This window comes from Nanorana parkeri, unplaced genomic scaffold, assembly GCF_000935625.1.
Source record: "Nanorana parkeri isolate BGI_ZX_2015 unplaced genomic scaffold, ASM93562v1 scaffold1391, whole genome shotgun sequence".
Lineage (NCBI taxonomy): Eukaryota > Metazoa > Chordata > Amphibia > Anura > Dicroglossidae > Nanorana > Nanorana parkeri.
Window position 1 is genome coordinate 153,962 of NW_017307659.1, and position 21,971 is coordinate 175,932.

The 21,971-nt window shown below is 44.6% G+C and overlaps 1 protein-coding gene across 2 annotated transcripts in view; it reads left to right on the plus strand.

The window, feature by feature from the left end:
- Positions 1-21,971, plus strand: part of KLHDC8A (kelch domain containing 8A) — a 48,321-nt gene that overhangs the window by 21,106 nt on the left and 5,244 nt on the right. For both annotated transcript variants that reach the window (XR_001941926.1, XM_018569768.1), the window contains exon 4: positions 11,237-11,338. Coding sequence is in view for 1 of the 2 variants with exons in the window: in XM_018569768.1 (XP_018425270.1) it covers positions 11,237-11,338 (102 nt within the window). In the remaining variant the exon portion in view is untranslated. The remainder of the gene's footprint in view (positions 1-11,236; positions 11,339-21,971) is intronic.

The following is a 21,971-nucleotide window of genomic DNA, read 5'->3' on the forward strand; positions in this document are numbered from 1 at the left end:
AGACAGCATCAACGCTGATTGGTGTAGTCGCAAAGCGCAATACTGGGGACAGTGAACTCGAGCAGTCAAGTCGAGTGTGGCAAACCAGAGAGCATACGACCAGTGCCGGCGCAGATAGACCGCATCACCCATCACCATGGTGACCGGGAGCGGCATCGTAACTAATTCTGATGTCAACAAAGCATATGAGTGGAAATAACACATTTGGGCAGCTGAGTCAAGTGTGGGAAAACGAGCAATAGCATAAATAAAGTCAAGTGTGGGAATGCGAGTAATAGCATAAAATAACGCTGCAACCTGAAAGAATTACGACCCAGAACCATCAACCTAGGCAATAAGCTGGTAATATAGATAACTATAATAGGTGACAAGTGCAACATACAGACACTACGGACTAGAAAAAACAGAGTGACAAAGAGAATCATAATATCAAAAATCAAATATCAATCATAGATATTCCACTTACCTGGCATAGAGATATAGGTAGATGATCAATATAAAAATATACATATCGGGTATCAATATAAAAATAGTACTATCTATATAAAAAATAAGCATATAAATCTTCGGTACAAAAATATGACTAAATCTTTAACACAGACCATCCACCATATATCGCCAATTTGCAAAGGTCAAATGGAAAATAACAATGAGGGGTCAGCACACTTGCAACAAAATAAAGAAAAATAGGAGTTTATAAAGGGGAAACAGACGGGGGATAAAGCCACACAGTACTGCCCTAGTCAGTCAAAAAACAGGACAGAGATAGGGCAGTATTTAAACCTCTAGGTTTTACTGTACTTAACGTATGGATCCAATAGGCTTCTCGACGTAACAGAATATTGTTCCTGTCACCACCACGGTTAGGTTTTGAAGCACATATTCGATCACCATTGCCCTAAGCTCGTGTATCTGGTGATTCAATTGGGCAAAGTGTATTGCCACTGGTTTATTTGGATCAAGGTCTTTACCTAATCGTTTGTATTCAATCGCTAATTTAATGTCACTTTTGTACTTTTGGTAACGTTTTTTGAAAGGGTTAATGGTTTTTCCTATGTAAACCAAAGAGCACGGGCATTTAAGCATGTATACACAATACTCGGATATACAGTTCAAATAGCCATGGATGAAATATTTCTTCCCTGTATGGGGCTGACAGAAAGAGTCACCAGTGATAAGTGAGTTACAAACACTACAATTGTGGCATTTGTAGCAGCCCTGTTTTGTAGAAAACCTGTATGGCAAGGTGTCATACTTGGGGTAAGGATCCGCACAGACCAGTAGATCTTGTAGGGATCTATTACCGGAGTAGACAACACGGGGTGTGTGTTTAATAGTGGGAGTCAGAGTTCTATCTGCTTTCAGAATATTCATATTCCTTTACAGTGTGTATTTAACCTGATGTGAAAATGGATGGTAATTAGTGATAAATAGAGTGGCATTCAGACGTGTCTCCTTACATTTAGGTACTTGGAATCTAGTTCTCGCAACTTCAAGTGTATGGTCCAGTACATTATCAGGATAACCCCTCTCACTAAATTTCTTATACATCATCTGTAGCTGTACTTCACAATCGGTGAAGTCAGAACATATACGCATAACCCTGATAAACTGAGAGATAGGTAGAGAATCCCTCAGTCCATCAGGGTGTGCACTGCTGTAAGAAAGCAACGTATTGCGATCGGTGGTTTTTTTATATAGGGAGGTGGTAATCAGTCCCTGATTAATCGCCACCGTCACATCTAAAAAGGAGATTTTCCAGTCTGACACCTCTGGATTAAAGATAATACCCTCTATGAGTGTGTTAAGGTATTGGACAAAGATCTGTATGGTATCGTGGGGTCCAGACCATACCACGAAGATGTCATCTATATATCTCGTCCACATTCTGACATCTTTAAAGAGTTCTGATGGGTATATAAAGAGATCTTCTAAATATCCCATGAATAAATTGGCATAAGAAGGAGCAGCCGAACTGCCTATGGCAGTGCCCTTAGACTGGAGAAAGTACTCTTTCTCAAACCGAAAGTAGTTGTTCTCTAAAACAGTCTTCAGCCCCTCCAAAATAAAAGCAGTTGGAAGGGATGGTGACTCTCTCCGAGACAGAAAGTATTCAACCGCTAATAGTCCCTCATCTGTTGGAATACATGTATATAGTGAGGATACATCCATTGTAAGTAGTGACCAACCTGGTTCAAACACTTCAATACATTTCAGTTTCATAAGAAAATCATTAGTGTCACGGGTATATGAGTGCAAATCTTTTACCAGAGATTGGAGAAAGTGGTCCAAAAGCATAGCCAAAGGCTGTAACACGAACCAGTGCCAGCTACAATGGGTCTAAAGGTGAGTGGATTCTGTCCCTTATGAATTTTCGGTAATCCGTAAATTACGGGTGTGCGGGCATGCTGATTGTAAAGCCACTCCGAGATGCCCTCAGAGATCCAGCCCTGATACAAAGCCAAGTCAATGAGAGATGATAATGTATTCAATATCGATGGTAGCGGATCACGCGGGATTGGAAGGTAGGTATGCACATCAGACAAAAGATCAATTATGCCTATTCTATAGTTGGCATAATCCAGAAGAATAATGGCCCTCCTTTATCAGCTGGCTTTATGATGATGGACTTGTCGTCTTGTAGCGATGTCAAGACGGTTCGTTTGGCCCTATTCATATTAGAAAGACCTAGATGATTATGTGTCCTTTTTCGTTCAGTGACATTACGAGTGTCATATCTGACCGTCTTAATGAAGCTCTCGATAGAGGCAAATTGGCCAAGTGGTATGAAGGTACTTTTATTCTTGAATTTGTTGGAGGTTGAATCAATACCTTTGTTACAGGAGTGATGACAGAAGTCCTGTTTCAATTGAAGGGAACGTTCAAGTTTAAATGTATCAATTTCAAATTGAAAGTCGTTAAATTGTGGTGAGGGACAGAAAGATAGTCAAGATGCCAGTTTCAATATCAGAGATAGTCCTGGACGAAAGATTAATTATCGGACATTCCTGGATCTTTTTTGTCTCGTATTGGTAGACGTACCTGTGTTTTTTCTTCTTACCACCTCTTCTGGTGCATTTTTTGTACTTCTTCCTAAAAAAGGTACTGATGAAGAGGGTGATCCGATAGTGGTGGTGTTATGCAATGAGGTGGGTGGCGCATCACTATCTGTGGACGGATTTTCCGTAGGTCGCTCACTCTCACTTGAGCTCATATTTGCTTTTTGGAAATGTTGTCTTGATCCCCCACGTGAAAATGCACCTCCCCTGCATCGTCCCCGAAAGGTATTCCCAGTGAGCCAGGGATATACCCTACCATCCTGATAGTCCAGACATACTCTCCTTTCAGGGACATGAGACCACCCCTGCATAATATCTTGCCTAGACGGGGAAGTACCAATGGTGGTATGTCTCTCTGGTGAGGATAAATTTGAGGCTGGATTAGAAGCTGAATTAACATCCTCAGCCTACTTAATCTGCCAAATTAAACACCTGTTTGTGTGTATAATCTTCTATGTCTCTCTAATATTTATTTCCCTTAATCTGCATAATACTTTCATCAAATTTGACAAGCTGTTCCTGTAATTCTTTAGACAGATCTATATATTCTCTAGTTTCTCTAACGGGCATTCATTTTTCCCTAATTTCTTCTATCTCAGAATTAATCTTAATTAATTTTCTCTGCTTTCTTTTCAATAGCAATTTAAGTAATTCCAAACCACTGCTATTGAAGAAAGCAAACCATTCATCCGTGGATTCTTGGTCAATCAAACCATCATTGAAAGGAATATCCCACCTTAATCTCCGGAGGACTATACCCTCTGTGAGGTATTTATCTAAAGTGGTAATATCCCACCACGCCTTAGTTTTTTTTTCCAATTTGTGTTTAAGTTTCTTAAATGTGAAATCTAAGAAGTCAACCCTCCTAATCCCTGTGTTACTGAACACGTCATTTAAATTAACTGTTCTATTAAAAATATCCATACCGGCTGCAAATCTAAAGTAGGCTGTGTACCTGTGTTTAAATAAAAAAAACAATAAGTGATCAGCGCCAGTAAATAAATACAAATAAGAGCTACTAAGCACTCAAGATAAATAAAAATTATCTAAAAGGATGTAAGACAGGGGTGCCCACAAGGTCGATCGCGATCTACCAGTCGATCGCGTAGCGATCACTGGTAGATCGCCATGTCCTCTCCTCCCGCCGCTTCTCTGGATCCCCGCTGCTCTCCCCAGCGGGGATCCGAGAAGAAGTGAAGGAACCGGCGGCGGGGGAGGGCAGAGGACGGAGCCGCTGTCACAGAACTAATGAAGAGCGGTGCGGAGAGAGAGAGAGAGAGAGACGCTCGGCCAGGATCTGACATCTCACTCGGCCAGGATCTGGCCTCTCTCTCATCTCACTGCTCGTCCGTTCTGTCACAGCTGCTGTTCATTATAAATGAATGAACAGGATGTGATTTACATCACGTCCCGTTCATTCATGAGTCTCTCAACATATAGAAGAACATATCAAAACATGAAAATATGTGAACAAAGTGAAAAACACAAAGTCCAATGTGCAGCAATTAAAATCCTGCAAATAAATGCAGGGGATAATCCACCACAGGATAGATCCAAACTTCCAAGTAAGCAGTTTCTACAGAATCCTGACAGACCTTCACCTCCACCCAGTGAATGCAAAAGTGGAACAGTGCTCACCTGGGGAGATAGACCCACAGAACTAGGTCTAAAGGCGCATTTCCCTTCTAAATAGGGGAGGGAAGCCTGTATGACTGAAGACCAAGTGACCTCCTCAGCTCGCAAATAACATCATCATTTCAAAGGGAAATAAAATATGAAGAGGACATAGTGTGTATTGTCCAAACAAATGCAATTTATGAAATAAAAGCAGGTACTCACAATGTCGCTGGTGACAAAAGGCATAAAACAAATATCCAATGGACACCACAGTACAAATCTATGGGTGCAAAGGGACTCCTTTCCGTCCGGCTCAGCTGAGAAGTGTGACGTTAAATGCTCAGCCCTACCTTTGTTGCGTCTTTGCGTGACTTCGTCAGGAGGCTGGAGCATCAGATGTCTCAGGACCTATTTAACATCACAGGATTGCCGTATAAACTGCAGTATAAGCACACCCTATGTACTGTATAAACTGCAGTATAAGCACCCTCTATGTACCATATACATGCAGATAATGTCGCACACAGATAATAGGCATAAGTGGCTAAAAAGTATACATGAGTAGCTAAAAAATATATATATGCCAGCACGAGCAAGAGGCGGGGGAGTGGAACAGGAAAAATACATATAAAAACAATCCATCTCCCTGCCTAGCCTCCAAGATCAGACAAGACTAGGTGTCCTCAGGGTGATGTGGCCATAGGCATAGAAAGGAAAGGGGGGGAATACAGCGGAAACTAATTTAGGCGTTAGATATGAAGCAATTAAGATCAAATTCTGCATTCAGTCCGTTCAATGAACCAGCTTTAAAGATCCATTGGGTCTCCTTTTTTACCAGTTCCCATCGCCAATTACCCCCTCTCCAGTGTTTACATATTTTTTCTATTCCCCAAAATTGTAATAGGACCAGGTTCTTTATGATGTACATCCAAAAAATGTTTAGAAACAGAGTGATCTTTATACCCCCGCTTGATATTATACACATGTTCCTTAATTCTATACCTAATTTTCTGGTGGTGCGACGGATATACTGCAGCCCACAGGGACATTGTAAGCCATATATTACACCCTCCGTATCGCATGAAATAAACTCTCTAATATCTACTTGAATATTACTGGCATGGAGCTGAAAAGATTTTCTGCGCTTCAAATGATTAGGAACATGCCTGCATGCGTAACAACGCCTGCAAGCATAAAAACCAACAGCGTCAAGAAATGTCACTGGGTTCCTGTTCTTAGGGGGGTCCACAACACCCCTGGCTATAATATCTTTGATGGCACAAGCTTTTCTGAAGACAAATTTGGGTTTAGACGGAAGTATTTTTTTCAATGATTCATCTAGCAATAAAATCTTCCAATGTCTAGCAATGATTCTCTCCACATCCCTATATTGGGCATTAAAATCCTGCTTGTGCTGGCATATATATATTTTTTAGCTACTCACGCATACTTTTAAGCCACTTATGCCTATTCTCTGTTTGCGGCATTATCTGCATGGATATGGTACATAGAGTGGGCTTATACTGCAGTTTATACGGTACATAGAGTGTGCTTATACTCCTTCACGCTGACAGCTTCCCGCTGGGCTCATAGGTCCCGAGTAGTGATGGCTTGGGCGTGTTCGCAAGCGCTTGTGCCGAGCCCGGCAGGAAGCCGTCAGCGTGTAGGGCCAATCACAGGCACTGAGACATGTTTCCGGTCCACAGCCGCAGAGATCGGGAAATGTCTCAGTGCCTGTGATTGGCCCTTCACGCTGACAGCTTCCCGCTGGGCTCGGCACGAGGCGCTTGCGAACACGCCCGAGCCCATCACTAGTCCTGAGACGTCTGATGCTCCAGCCTCCTGACGAAGTCACGCAAAGACGTAACGTACATAGGGCTGAGCATTTCACGTCACTCTTCTCAGCTGAGCCGGAAGGATAGGAGTCCCTTTGCACCCATAGATTTGTACTGTGGTGTCCATTGGATATTTGTTTTATGCCTTTTGTCACCAGCGACATTGTGACTACCTGCTTTAATTTTTTTTTAAAAGCATTTGTTTGGACGATACACACTATGTCCTCTTCATATTTTATTTCCTTTTGAAATGATGATGTTATTTGCGAGCTGAGGAGGTCACCTGGTCTTCAGTCATACAGGCTTCCCTGCCCTATTTAGAAGGGAAACGCGCCTTTAGACCTAGTTCTGTGGGTCTATCTCCCCAGGTGAGCACTGCTCCAATTTTGCATTCACTGGGTGGAGGTGAAGGTCTGTCAGGATTCTGTGGAAACTGCTTACGTGGAAGTTTGGATCTATCCAGTGGTGGATTATCCCCTGCATTTATTTGCACGATTTTAATTGCTGCACATTAGACTTTGTGTTTTTCACTTTGTTCACATATTTTCATGTTTTGATATGCTCTTCTGTGTATATTTTTAAAGCAGGTAAATTTTTTAAGTGCAACTCTAGCCAAAATTTTTTTCCGTTTTGGATAGCATAGGGAAGGGTCACGTTTGTTTTGCTGTCTGTTCCTGTTGTTCAGAAGATTATAATATAATAAAAAAATGTTTTATTTAAAATGACACACCCAAAAAAGTTTTTTTCTATTCTTAATTTTATTTTATAAACTTTTTTTATTGGTTTGCATTTTGTCTTTTTAATTTTATTTTTTATAATTTAAAAAATAGTTTTTTTAATGCTGGGAGCAATAGCCAGCCTGCTGTTGGATATTTCAAATTGCAATAGCCAAAATTGCAATAGATGGCTATTGCATCTGCCCACTGCCTGCTGTCAATCAGCAGAGGAGGGGCGTGAAGGAGAAAGTTCTCTATCAGGTCCTCCCATCCTGATTGATAGCAGGCAGTGGGCGGGTGCAATAGCCAGCTTGCTATTGGCTATTGCATTTCACAATATCCAATAGCAAGCTGGGTATGGCTCCCAGCCTACAATGAAGAGTAGGCAGGGGGGCGGGAAAGAGAAGCGGCGGCCGGACCAGGGGAGCGGAGGATCGGCCGGACCAGGGAAGAGAAGAAGAGAAACGTCCGTAAGTCGGGGGCTGCCTGTACTGTCATCAAACCGACTGTCAGAAAATAATTTCAACAACAGGTTAAGTAATGGAGATTTTTTTTCAAGAGATGCATTTAAAGTCTAGTTGAGCCCTCTTAATTTATTACTGTAATTTGTCAGACTGCATATACCAGGGGTCTCAAAGTACCGGCCCGCGAGTATGTGGCCCGCAGCCAGCTCACAAGTCAGGCACACGGTCACGGACATCAGGGGCGCCCACAATTTTTCATCTGGAGATCTACTTTTCAAATGACGAGCTCAATGAGATCTACCAACGAAAAAACACCTGCATTCAGGGGCGGGAGGGGGCGTGGCAGTGCATTGAAGTCAATGGCACCGCAGCCACGCCCCCAGTGCAATCGCCACACCAGGAATGCAGGCACATTAGTGCCTGCGGTCCGGTCCAGTGTGATCTGCAAAAATGCTGCATTTTGCGCATTTTTGCAGATGGTGCTGGACCGGAACGCAGGCATTAATGTGTCTGCCTTCTGGGTGCCGGCGATCACACTGAGGGTATGGGGCGTGGCTGTGGTGCCTTTGCCTTCAGTGTACCGGCACGCCCCCTCCCGCCCCTGAACGCAGGGAGCCGGCCGGCTTGCGTTCCAATGCGTTCTAGAGGCCGAACACTCTGGAAAGCAGACTTTGTGGTGTGAACCGGCCCTCTCTTCTCTCTCTCCTTGCGCTCTCTCCTCTCTCTCTCCCATGTTTCTATCTCTTCTCTCACTTTCTCTGCTGTCTCTTCTTTCACTTTCTCTGCTGTCTCTCTCCTGTCTGTCTTTTCTTACCTCCACTGCAGCAGCTTCCCAAGTCTCCACTCCTCTCTCCTTCCCGTCTGCAGCATCTGACACATTCAGCCGCACAAGCACCGAGGGAGGACATGACACAAGTCAGTGAGCCGATCGCGATCTACCAGTGTTCGCTTTGCGATCTACCTAATGGGCACCCCTGAGCTACATCTCTGTCGGATGCAGACCAGCAGAGTCGCTCCTGTCAGCTCCGGCCGGAGCTCTGACAGTTCTGAGCTCTGGCCAACCGATGCATTAGTAAGGTCTGCACTAGACCTTATTAATCACCACTGGATCACCAGGGAATGACTTGTCTCCTCCCTGCAAAGATGCAAGCAGGTGAGGGGGGAACTTTTTTTATTATGTGTGCTGGGGGCTTGGGAGGGAGAGGGGAAGATTATTATTATAAGTGATGGGCCAAACAGGCCCGAGTTCAGTTCAAATTCAAACTTTAGAACATGCAGAAAGTTCGAATTCGAACTCAAACTTAACGCAAGTCTATGGGGGTAGAACTTTCAAAATCAATTGTCCCCCTTTTGCAAGTTATTGGACATAAAAAGGGTATGGAGATTCGAATACTGCACTGGAGGTCATGTATCAATTAAAAACGTTTTTGTTTTTTAAATAACGTTTTTAAAGAAGCAGTTATTTTTACATCACTTAAAGGGTAACAATAAAAATTAAAACATTCCTTTAAATATCATGCCTGGGGGTCCCCTTAAACTGCCTGTGAAGTGGTGGATCTGTACGATGTATAGAACCTGCTGCAGCAAAAGGGAAAAAAATTACATTTCAATTGCCGGTAATTCGTTTTCCTTTAATCTTTTAAACAACTTTAAACAACTGCTTGGAAGAGGCCACATTTTAGGACACTCGGAACAAGGTTGGAGATTTTTGGGATAAATTCCGGTGCCCCTTTTGCAGACGTTGGATGAATCTAACAACAGGTGCTTTAAAATTGGGCCTTTGGTGTTGGCGGTGCCTTCACACCATAATCCTTCAGTTATTCTTGAGGAGTGCAGGATTGGACCCTGCTCTAAAAATTCAAATTATATATACCTGTCACACAGGTTTGGAAAAAATGGGCCTTTGGTGTTGGCAGTGCCTTCACACCATAACCCTTCAGATTTACTCTTGGCGAGTGCAGGATTGGACCCTGCTGTAAAAAATTCAAATTATATGCACCTGTCACACAGGTGCCAAAAAAAATTGGGCCTTTAGCGTTGGCGGTGCATTCACACCATAACCCTTCATATTTACTCTTGGCAAGTGCAGGATTGGACCCTGCTGTAAAAAATTCAAATTATATGCAACTGTTACATGCGGGTGTGGAAAAAATGGGCCTTGGCTGTTGGTGGTGCACTACACCGAGAACATTACTTCAAGAAGGTTTATAATGTTTCTATGCTGCTTTTGTGATATTTCTGGGGGGTATTTTAATGCAAATGTGTCCGGATACGTTTATAAGGATCACTAGTATGCAATTAAAAAAGGGACCAGAACAAGCCACCAAGCGTGCGTTACTGCGCTTGCGCTAGGGCTGCAGCTAACAATTATTTTAAACATTGATTCGTTAGCCGATTATTAAGTTCGACTAAACGGACTAAAAATAAATAAATAAATAAAGGCTCCAGTGATACACTACTAGTTTCTATTGGGAATGTAGTCCATCACGGGCGCAAGCTTGGAGTGGTGGAAGTATAAAAAAGTGTGGTGTTCAATATAGTACATTATACAGTGGCACAATGCAGAATACCACCAGTTATAGAGGAATACAACAAATCCCAGCAATAATACATTATAGTATAATGTACTATTGCTGGGATTTGTAGTCCTCTATAGCTGGTGTTATTCTGCATTGAGCTGTATAATTTATTACTGCTGGGATTTGTAGTCCTCTATAGCTGGTGGTATTCTGCATTGCTCTGTATAATGATTATACAGCAATAGTATATTATACAGCAGCACATTGCAGAATACCAGCAGCTATATACGAATACAACAAATCCCAGCAATACATTATACATGCAGTGTATAATGTATTGCTGGGATTTGTATTACTCTATAGCTGATGGTACATGGCTCTGTATAATATACAGCACAATGTGCCTGCAGCTATAGAGGAATACAAATCCCACTATCCCAGCAATACATTATAGAGCACCATGTGGGGGGAAAGTGCAGGCTTACCTGAGAAGTCTCCCTGTGATCGTGGGACGGTCTGTCGCCAGCTGCCTTCCCCCCATGCCTGCTCCTCCTTGCTTCATCGTGCCGATCGTGGATGGGTGGGCAGCAGCGAATCCGTGAGGCAAGTAGAAAAAAACGGCGTGCGGCGAGTATGTGAGGAGAAGTGGCGTGCGGCGAGTCCGTGAGGCGGGGAGGAGTCATGCCGTGCAGCGAGGCAGAGAGGAGAAATAGCGTGCAGCCTGCGTCATGCGACCTGCGAGGAGCCAACCATTTGAAAGTTAACTAATCAAACTAATCGATGATGGAAAACGTTGACAACGTTTTCCATCATCGATTATAATCGACTTAGTCATTTAGTTGTTGCAGCCTTAGCTTGCGCTAACAACTGTTAAAATTTGCATTTTACTGCATGCTACCACAAAGCCCTCAATGGCACTCAGAACTGTAGAATATTAGCACAGAGGAAATATAAACCTAAATCTCATTTAACCTTTAGCTGATTCTCAATAATCCAGCTATATGTAAATCATCATTTTTATTTTAGGTGGCTGGGTGAAAATAGATCGTTCCTGCTTTATAAGGAAAAGAAGAGCTGATTTTGTTTCTGGTGCAATACATGGAAGAGTTGTTGTTGCAGGGGGTCTTGGTAAGTAACTTAGCTTTAAAAATGTTATAATGTTTCGAATTGGTTGGAGGTTTTAAAGGGAAATATAACAGGTTTGTTTTCTATCTCTGTGTATATATATATATATATATTCATTACAGTCTTTGCTTTACAAATGAACACATCACACAGCATTACTGTGCACGAATCCCCTCCTGATCAGAGCAGTACAGATTGGATGTCACAGCTGTGACATCCGTGTCTGTCCAGTTTTATCCTCCATCTAGCAATGGAGGAAAGAACTAAAACTGCCGGACCCCATGTCGGTCTATGGGGAGTTAGATGTAAACGGACATGTGTCTGTGTCAGGGACCGGAGCACCTGCAGGTGGCACTGTGGCGCCGGAACCAGATCCTGCAGTTCCAGTGCTCACCTGCAGGTGTCTCCAGCCAGTTGCTGTCAAGTGCCAGACCACCTCTGGGTGACACTGTGGTGCTGGAACCTGCAGTTCTGATGCTCTCCTGCGAATGTCTCCCAGCAATTAGTCAACACATGGTGCTGGTCTGGGGAGGTATTTAGCCTCTGCTTGCAGTGAGGCCTGTGCCTCAGTATTGTTGCCATAGCCTGTATCCTGTTCCTGCCTTGTACCCTGACCTGGACCTTACCCTTACCCCTGAGGCCCCCTCTAATCTGTGTCTCCTGGCTCTCCTCTTTGTTGCCCTGCTCTCCAGGTTATACCCAGCCCTGTTATCTCTGATTTGTCGTTTGTATATCGTTTAGCTCTCATATGTTACTTGCGGGTGGTGGTGGGCTTGCATGTGTTTGTGTTGTTTTTCTAATAAACTATAGTTCACAGGAATTGTTTGGTATCTGAAGTGTGGTCACATATTTGGTTCCCCTGTAGAGATACCTGCATGTGGTGTTGGGACACCTGTGCACGGTCTCATGACAGTCTGTTTACATCAGATTGCCCCTGATCCGGTACGATTAGGTCCGGCAAAAGAGACACTGTTCTGTTTGTTTTTCCAGAGGCAGGGGTAACCAAGTGTAAACGGACGCCTGGGAGCATGGGGCATCCGATTGCGTTCACCTGAAAAACTGACAGGAGGACCCGATCAGACCGCTCGTGTGAAAAGGCCTTACTGTAACATATCAATTTTTTTATATAAAGTAGAATTATCTGAGGTGGACCTCTGTACTAAGACGCAAGCTTTACTTGCTTGTTGGATATAAAGCTGAATAAAAAGCATATAGAATATTTTATATTTACAAGAACAAAAAAATGTTCTTGGCCCTAACCATAAAAAACTAAGAAACTATGTTCAAAGCAACTATACATTTCTTTGAATATATTAATTGAAGTTGTAAAAACATCTTTAAACAATGTAATTTTGGTATATGTACAGGTATACCCTCCTCTTATATGAGTATCTGAGTGTAATTAGGGTTGCCACCTTTTCTTCAAGTGAAACCTGAACACTCAAGCGCTGCGTGCAGCAATTTATTTTTAGAATATAGTGGAGAGAGCGAGGAGAGGAAGCCAGGAGAAACAGCAAGAAGAGGCAGCCAGGGGAGGGAGTAAGGAGACGATTTATAGAGGACTACAAATCTCAGCAATACATGATACAGCAATACAAAATCATATGAAGCTACATACCTTGTGTTGTTTTGGGTGGTGCCCTGATGTCTCCAGGGTCTCATGTGGCCCATGCGACCTCTCATGTGGCCTGTGCAGGCTCTCAGGTAGACTCCACGGGCTCTCAGGTGGGCCATGCGCACTCTCAGGTGAGTTATGCGGCTCTCAGGTGGGCTATGCAGACTCTCATTTGGGCTATGCTGGCTTTCAGGTGGCTGTGCGGAGGTCTCACCAGGGGTCCAGTGGCCGGCAGCATGCTATCAGGAAGGAGCCCCCCCGCAGCTCCACTAGGACCAGGAGGCATTGTTGCGACAGTTCACAAACTATCAAAGCACTATCTGTTCAACAAAGAAACACACACTAGTGATGGCCCTGGTTAACCCCTCAAGCCGCGTACCTGTAGCCGCACAGACAGCCGCACACTCTGCCGGGACTGCGCCCACATAGCAGAGGGTCCTCCTTAATGCATTCATCTCCAGGACCCCGGGGCTGCCCTTGTCTGCCTGAAATTGTGACATCTTGTGTCCGGGGCTCAACTGGCCTGAAAACTGGACACAAGATGCCAAATCCGAACTGTCCGGGTGAATCCTGGACAGGTGGCAACCCTAGGTGTAATGTTCCTCTAGTGATCTGATACCTTTGCAGCATATGCAGAGATTGATAATAATTCAAGGACCTGAACCTTTAAATTAGAGTTGCATAAGCAAGTATAATTTTGCATACCATTTTATCTTCTATGTAAAAAAAAATAGCCCTCACTTTTTGGTGTAGGACTACAGTAAGACAGCATTGTTATTGTGCCTAAAACATTTTGATTAAGCTTTTACTTTTTATGTAGCTAATGTATATAAATATTCTTGCCCCATACAAAAAATAGGGACGTTTATGGTACCTATTTGCACTAATAAGATCATTAGTTTAGTTTAGTTTTAAATGCACAAGAGAGAGCAGGGGGGATCCATGGGAGAAGCTGAGCCCCCGTGTGCATGGCCGAGCGGCAGGGGATCGGTACATATCAGTGATATGTACCAATCCTCTGTGCAGGACAGACACTGGAGCGATCAGCTGATCACTCTAGTGTTTGTAAATAACTGGGGACACATAGTACTATGTGTGCCCAGTTATAAATGAACAGGATGTGATTTACATCACTTCCTGTTCATTCATGAGTTTCTCAATGGGGAGAAGCACTCACTACAGATGCTCCTCCCCATTCAGAAACTGATGATAGTAAAATATATTCTGAATGAATGGGAAGCCTCTGTGCTTTCCATTCATGTAGAACAGAGGCTGCAAAAAAAGGGATTGAGGACTTTGTGTCCTCAATTTCTTTTTCTATTATAAAAGGGAAATATCAGGGGGCTGTTTAGACCCCTAAATTTTCCCTGAAGACCACCCCCCCAAAAGGAAAAATAAAAAAATAAAAAATAAAATAAGAAATACAAATAAAATAAGAAATAGTGGGTGACATCACATGCCTGTTGGGGGGGATGGTTTTTTATTTGCCTTAGGCGCAAAAGGAGCTGGCTACGGCTATGCTCCCATGGTGCTCGTGCAGCTGAATGTGTTAGACACCGCAGATGGAAAGGGGCAGGACACCTCTCCCCATGTGCAACGTCGGCCAGACGGGCATCACGGGAGGACAAGACAAGGCCTCTAGGACGCACTGGAATGTAAGTAGAGCTGCAACAGTTAATCGATTTAGTCGATTAAAATCGACGATTGAAAAAGCCGGCCGACTCCCTGTGTTCAGGGGCGGGAGTGCGATCTTCAAAAATAGTGCTCGCAGCATTTTTGCGGATCGCACTGCACTGGAACGCAGGCACCAATGTGCCATTGACTTCAATACAACCCCACACCCCCTCCCACCCCTGAATGCAGGTGTTTTTTCGTTGGTAGATCTCATTGAGCTTGTCATTTAAAAGTAGATCTCCAGACGAGAAATTGTGGGTGCCCCTACTGTAAACAATGTTACTCTTTTTCTGGAAGATTCATCAGCCTTACGTTATGTGCATTGTACTGTACTCCTTTTGTTCTTTGACAAAACCTTAATAAAAAATATTAAAAATTAACATCACAAAAACCCCAGAATGGTGTGTGTAAAGGAGAGTAACGGCCTCCCCTAATACCATCAGCAGTGGTGGTACACAATGTGATGAGTTCACATACACCACTGCATGCAACCTGGGAAAGGATTAGCACCCCTATCAGGGCCGGTGCTAGGATTCTTGCCTACACAGGCAAGGTGCATTTTTGCGCCCCCTGCCCTCCCCCCTGTAAAAATAGGGCATTTTGACAAGTACTTGTACTTGTCAAAATGCCCCGATGTTTGCGCTATGGTTTTTTTTTTTTACTTACCTTCGGCGCGGACCTGAGGTGACGCGCGTGTCGGGATCCCCTGGCAGTCGCCGGCCAGCTAAATTAGGACCCCACCTGGAGCTCCTCCCACTGGACCAGCGCTGACTCGCCGCTGCTCTGCCGCACCGAAGGTAAGTGAAAAAAAAAACCATAGCGCAAATATCGGTGCATTTTGACAAGTACAAGTACTTGTAAAAATGCCCTATTTTTCCGCCCTCACCCTGCAGCGCCCTCAGGCGGCCGCCTGACTTGCCTTGCGGTAGCGCCGGGCCTGACCCCTATTATGCCTTGTCCAAGTAGGAAAGATAGAAGGAACTGTCTGCTGGTACGTTTTCACTAGGGGTTTTAGAATGTGTCTCCACCATTCATCCAATGTTAGAACTTGAGGGTGGATGCGGTGAAGCCATTTGTTCCTCAGTGGAATGCACGCACAAGTTTTTCAGCTCACTACAGCATATGTAATGCTCTCATGTTACTTGCTACTGATGCCAAGGGAAATGAGAAGATGTTGTACTTTGTTCCTCTCCACCTTCTTCACACATCGGGAGATAGTAAGTGTAGGTGTGCCTGCTGTAACCTGCCCCCACCTTGTGAGAGTAGTAAGCGGGTTGTCTTTCAGCCTAGGTTGGTTTCACCAGCTGAGATAGTCCTTGCTTGTTTGGGAAAAGGAGGCAGAGATACATAATGTTTGGAGAATAGACCTTAATTGTTGGCCAGTCTTTAATCTGCTCATTACCGCCTCAAACCCTGGGAATCATGGTATTTGGCACACAAGTAAATGAATGTGGTACTATTGAAAAACATTTTTTTTTATGTGTGTGTAAGTTATGCTGCTTTAAAACTAACTCGGCACAAAAACTTGCATTTAAAGATATTCCTTGATAGCCACAAAGGGATATAAATCCACTTTATATACACTTAATGTCTTTGCAAACACAGTTATTACCTTGTATAAAGGTGGTGATACCATCATCACTGTGATGCACATAGCTAGGCAGAGAGCAGAGCCGTGGGAGGAAGGCAACAACTAGCACTACTACTTCCAGCAGAAAACTACAGGAGGGGATCAGACACAAAACCACTCACCCTGCACAAGGAACAAAGAGAAAGAGCAGCAGTGAGCAGTGTGTGTATTGTATGCTCTGATTTCCAGTTTCTGCAGGGAGTGTGTGATCCAACTATCTCAGGCCTTCTGGCCCCTTCCTGGGGAACACATGGAGATCGGGGGAAGTCCCCCTGGGAGCTCTCAGCCATGTCCAAAGCTGAGGAGCGCGAGATACCTGCTGCTGCAGGTGCCTGCGATTTGTCTGCGCCTGCTGAGGGTGAAGGAGCTGAATCCATTCAGGAGAGAGTGGGGACCAGGATTAGGATTCTGAATAAAGAGAGAGATAAGCTCTATAAACTGAGAGCGGACTATAAGCGGCTGCGGAAGCATGGTGGGCTGTACAGCCAGAAACGAGGCTCTTTGGATGCCGAGATCCAGCTAGTGAAATCAGGGCCGGCCTTAGGCCTTTAGGCGCCCTGTGCGAGAAAGCTTTACAGCAATGCCAAGTGGAGCTTCAGGAGTCCATTTTGGCCAAGCTGGAGGGAAGAAGGAGAGGAGAAGTTCCGTAATGGATGGCGCTTTGAGAGAATGGCTAAGATGGAGGTAGAGGTGACTCCAAATTCTGATCCATTGCCCCCCCCCCCCCAGTGGGGGGTAGGTAGCCCGGCACCATCGCAGGACTCTGGTGGTATGCTGCGGGTGATCCAGGCAATGGAGTCCCCCATCCGGGAGGATCAGCTGATTTTTGGAGATGAAGACGTACCTGATAAGGTAAAGCCTGCTAAGCCTCAGTTAGTGACTAAAACTGCTTTCATGCCACTTAATAGTGAGGTCAACACTGACTGTATAGCGCCTTTGTGTGGGAATATCTTGTCCAGCAGCACTGTGACTGGAAGTGGGCAGTTAAGTAAATTCTTGTTTTAAAAAATGACATTTCTAAAGTGGGACTACAATGTTCAGCTGAACCCATTAACCTTTCAATTGCTGAGTCTAATTGTCCTGTCTGCCCTGCTACAGAAGGCGACTCTACAGTCAGGGCCAGATTTCCCACAAGGCCAACCAAGGCCAAGGGGTGTGGAATTCCTAACTCCCGATGCCTGGGATATGCAGTTCTTGGCGCCGGGCGGGTAGTGGTTTTCTACATTCAGCCCTGATTTGTGCTAAATGTACAGCGGGGAAGTCGCCGCTTGTTTTGTACAAGTGATCCCAGCGATGTCGTCGAGATCATGAAACACTGCAGTGAGACAGAACATGGTTGTCCTCGAGAGGAGTGTGCGGGTAAGGTGGAGACCATGGACCATTTTCTGCTTCATTGCCCTTTTAACATAGAGGTATATAAACAGGTGGGGCAGGCCCTCAGTGCTCCTTTCCTCTGTAGCCTGAGTTGTGCAAAGTTGGTGTATGGAGCATTCACTGGTGGAGGGTTTTTTGTTTGGATACACTTTTTTTTAGTCAGCCTAGTGGTCCATTATTTCACTTGGAATGCACGGTCTCCATTCGGCATAAAATCCTTTCTGTCCACGTGGTGGTGAGTGACATTCTGCATGCGCTGGGGAAGATTCGGGTTCTTGAGAGAGACTAGTGGAGGCAGGGGGCTTGGTTGAAGACATGGAAGGTATTATCAAGCCTCCCTGACCCACAGGAGTCTCTTTCCGGGTGTGTGGCTGTCTGTCTCTTATCACCCTAGATTTTTTCTATTGTTTGTTTTTTAAAAATGGCTGCATGCATAGGTGATGGGTTGTGCCTCTTAGGCCTTCTCTGCTGCTTTATGTAAATAGCTTACAAATTTTTAGGTCAATGTGTTTTGGTGAGGAGGCTTTACTGCCAGTGTATATATTTGTATATATAATGAAGAAAACATGTGCAAAAAACATGCAGTTGAAAAAGTAGTGCAGGTTCTGAAGAAAACAGGTGCAAAACACCACTAGGTCATGCAGCTACCATCAGGTGATTGGATAATGCCCAATTACTGAAAGTTGTTCTTGATACTTTGTCCAGCATGTGTAGTTGCCTCAGGGTGCTTTACAGAACCAGGGCCATGGCCCAATGCAGTGAAACCCTGTTCCTGAAGACCTTCTTCTGAGACATATGTCCATCAAAAGAGAGGAGACTGGATGGGGAATGTCCCCTTTACTTGACTATGCTGCTGAGTCAGTTGCAGCTCTGAGGGTAGTAAGTCAGGGCTTAGGTATCCAGTCCTGCCCCTTTCCCCTGTGGGTCATTTTAGGGTTCCAGTGTCCAGAGGTGGATCGCTGCCCCCTCTATTTTATATAGTTTGGCAACTTTCCCTGGGGTCCATGGAAAGCCACCTGGCGCCTGCACAGCTTCCCTCTAAGGGTTCCAACTGCACATGTGCCACCATTTTCCTCTCCTGACTTGCACTGAGCTGTCCACACAAGCTACTCCAGCTGCAACTCTGCATATGATGGAGGGAGTCCAGATTGCTCCTGGTTACCTCTACTGCCTATGATGCTTGCACTGCAAGCATCCTCTTCCTCCAAAGTTGAAATAGAATAGAATTTACCCCACCTGTCATCGCCTCCCTTCACCTGGGAGACTTTTTTGGGTCAGTGAATGTCAAGGATGCATATTTGCATATCCCAATTTTTTCCTGCCCATCAACAGTACAACAACACCTGCATTTTGCTGTAGGCACGCAACAGTACCAATTTGTTGCTATTATATTTTACCTGTTGGACTTTGCCTCGGGGCTCTACTAAGGTGCTGGACCCCGTGTTGGCTCTGCTTTGGCCTCAGGGGATCTCCATAGTGGGGTACCTAAACAACCTTCTCCTCAGAGAACAATCATTGGAAGACATGTCGTCCAACATTCAGTACGAAGATACAAACACTGCAAAACTACGGATAGATCCTTATTCTCCAGTAGTCAAAGGTGGAACCCTATCCTTGCTTCGAGTACCTGGGCCCTTCCATGGTCTTCCTTTCACTGGAAAAGATTCCATCTCTCTGCAGTCATGCTTAGACTTTGTGGTCCAGGGGCCACCCAGTCATAACGAATAGTGAATTGCCTTGAAGGATACCTTCATGCAAAAGCATAACGCTTTTGCATGAAGGTATCCTTTAAGGCAATTCACTATTCTCAATTTCACTCCAGGACATTACAACTGAGCATTCTGGATGCATGGGACAAACATGCTCAACAACAAGCTTGACAGGTTTGTCGCCAGGGATCCTCTGGCCTTCGCTGTAGATGCCTTGGTGACTCTATTTAGCCTCTCCCTCCTCTGAAGCTCTTGCCCCACCTCTTTCCCAGTATCAAGATGGAGGGCATTCTGGTGATCCTCACCAATGGGCTCAGAGGACTGTGGTATGTGGACGTAGGCGATCACTTGGCAGACTCTCCATGGGCAATTATTTTTTTTAGAATTTGTTTATTTGCATGTAACAGAACATTGCAGGATTAACAGAAAGCAATATATCGTTAACAGAGGTCATAGTTGACAATACCAAATCAAACAATACATTCCAGTATAGCAGAACATTACTCTTGGTTGCATCCTTTTTAAAACAGAGAATATAAGATCAGTGAACTATCTCTACAAAGAGCTTTGTAGGAAAGAAACAAAACACAAAAAAGATACATCTGTAGTCCAGTACCGAATATACAAGTCTCCGTGGGCACTTCTGGATCCTCTAGACCAGTGCTTCTTAAAGTGTGGGTCGCGACCCCATATGGGGTCCCACAAGTGAACAGGGGGGTCGCGATCTGGGCTCCAAGCAAGATTTTCTTTTTTTTTGTTTAATGTGCAGTGTAGTGTAGTTTTTAAGGTTGCGGCCCCCCCTGTGCACTTGGTAACTTCATGAGCAGTGGAGCACAGCTGCTGGAGTTAAATGTAAGGAGAGGAGAGAGGAGAGAGACACTGACCGGTGATTGGGGGTCTGAGGACAGATTGTACTTGCGATCATCGTAAGCCATCCCCGCTGAGGGGAGGGATTGCGATGATTGCAGTGCAGAGCGGGCAGTGTGCGGGGGGTGTAACGTTGAGAAGTGTATTATTATGTTTTAAGCTGCCCATACACCTTACAACCATTGCACGACTTTCGTTGTGCGATGGTTGTAAGGTCATTAAAATCTCGTATGATCTGCCCATCTTGGACAGGCAGATTGTACTTGCGATCATCGCAAGCCGTCCCCGCTGAGGGGAGGGCTTGCGATGATTGCAGTGCAGAGCGGGCAGTGTGCGCATCGTACGATTTTCGGCAGGTTTTCCAGCGTGCTCGTAAGACAAAAGACGTGCGACCTTACAGTAGAAACGGTCGCACGCCTTCCATACACCTGCCGATTATCGTATGATCGCGGGATCACCCACAACTATCGTACGATAATCGGCAGGTGTATGGACACCTTTAGTGTATGTTTATATTAGGGCCCATTCACACCTACAGTATATTTCAGGTGTGATTAGGGATTCCTGTGTCAGGAATTTGCTTTTTTTGCAGCAGGAATCCCTAATCTGCTGTTTACAAGCGGAAACTATCATAAGATAAGAATTATCATAAAATTATTTACGAGGGTGTGTTTATGGGCAGAGTTAAGGCCGGGGCAGGGTACGGGTTAGGTGGGGCAACTGGTGGCTAGTAGCTCAGGACTTGAAATTTTGAGCCCTGCTCTAGACCTAGTGTGACCAGTATTCCACCCTGCTTCTTGATTGCTAGCTTTAATGGCCTGGCTAATGATGCCTGGATCTTGAATAATTAAGGCCTCTCAGAAACTGTTATTCAAATGTTTCTGAAAGCTAGATCTACTATTGAACCTTCAAGGCTTATTTCACTTGGTGGAAAGTGAGGAAGTTTCATCCCAGGAAGTACTCCATAGGACGCATTCTATATTTCCTTCAGTTTGGCCTAGAGCAGTGTTTAGCTTTTAGCACTATTAAGAGCCAAATTTCTGCCTTGGCAATTCTTTTCCAGAGGCCATTTGCCTCCCACTTTCTAGTAAAGGATTTTGTGCAGGGAGGCACTCATGTCCTCCCCACCTGTACATACGCTGGTGACACTGGGAGCTCAACTTAGTTTTGTAGGCTGAGTTATCGGCCTTGACTTATAAACAGCCTTATAAGATAAGGTAATACTGAGACCTAAGGCCTCCTTTCTTCCTAAGGTGGTTTCTGCCTTCCACCTTAACCAGGACATTGTTTTACCATCCTTATGTTCTGCACCAAAGCATCCTAAAGACATTTCTTTCCATTGTTTGGACGTGGGTTCTGCTGTTCAGGTTTACCTCTTTCATCCGAAAGTCTAACTCCCTCTTTATCATTTCTGAGGCTTTCCCGTATCGGGCAGCCAGCTTCTCATTCTACTATCACTAGGTGGATATGGCAAACTTTCCCTCAGGCCTGAGTTGAAGGATAATGTCCCCACCTCCTGGTTAGGGATCATGCTAGGTGCGTCAGTACTTCTTGAGCCTTCCAAAACCAGGCTTTAGTTTTCCAAATCTGTAAGACTTTCACCTGGTCCTCTGTTCATACTTTTGCAAATTTTTACCAGGTGGACGCTCAGACCTATGCAGATGACCACAATGTTCTCCAGGAAGCTCTCTGAGTTGTGGGGCCCAACTTTAATGGTTCCCTGTTGGGGTTAGTTGTTGCTTTCACGGGCCTATTAGGCATTGTTTG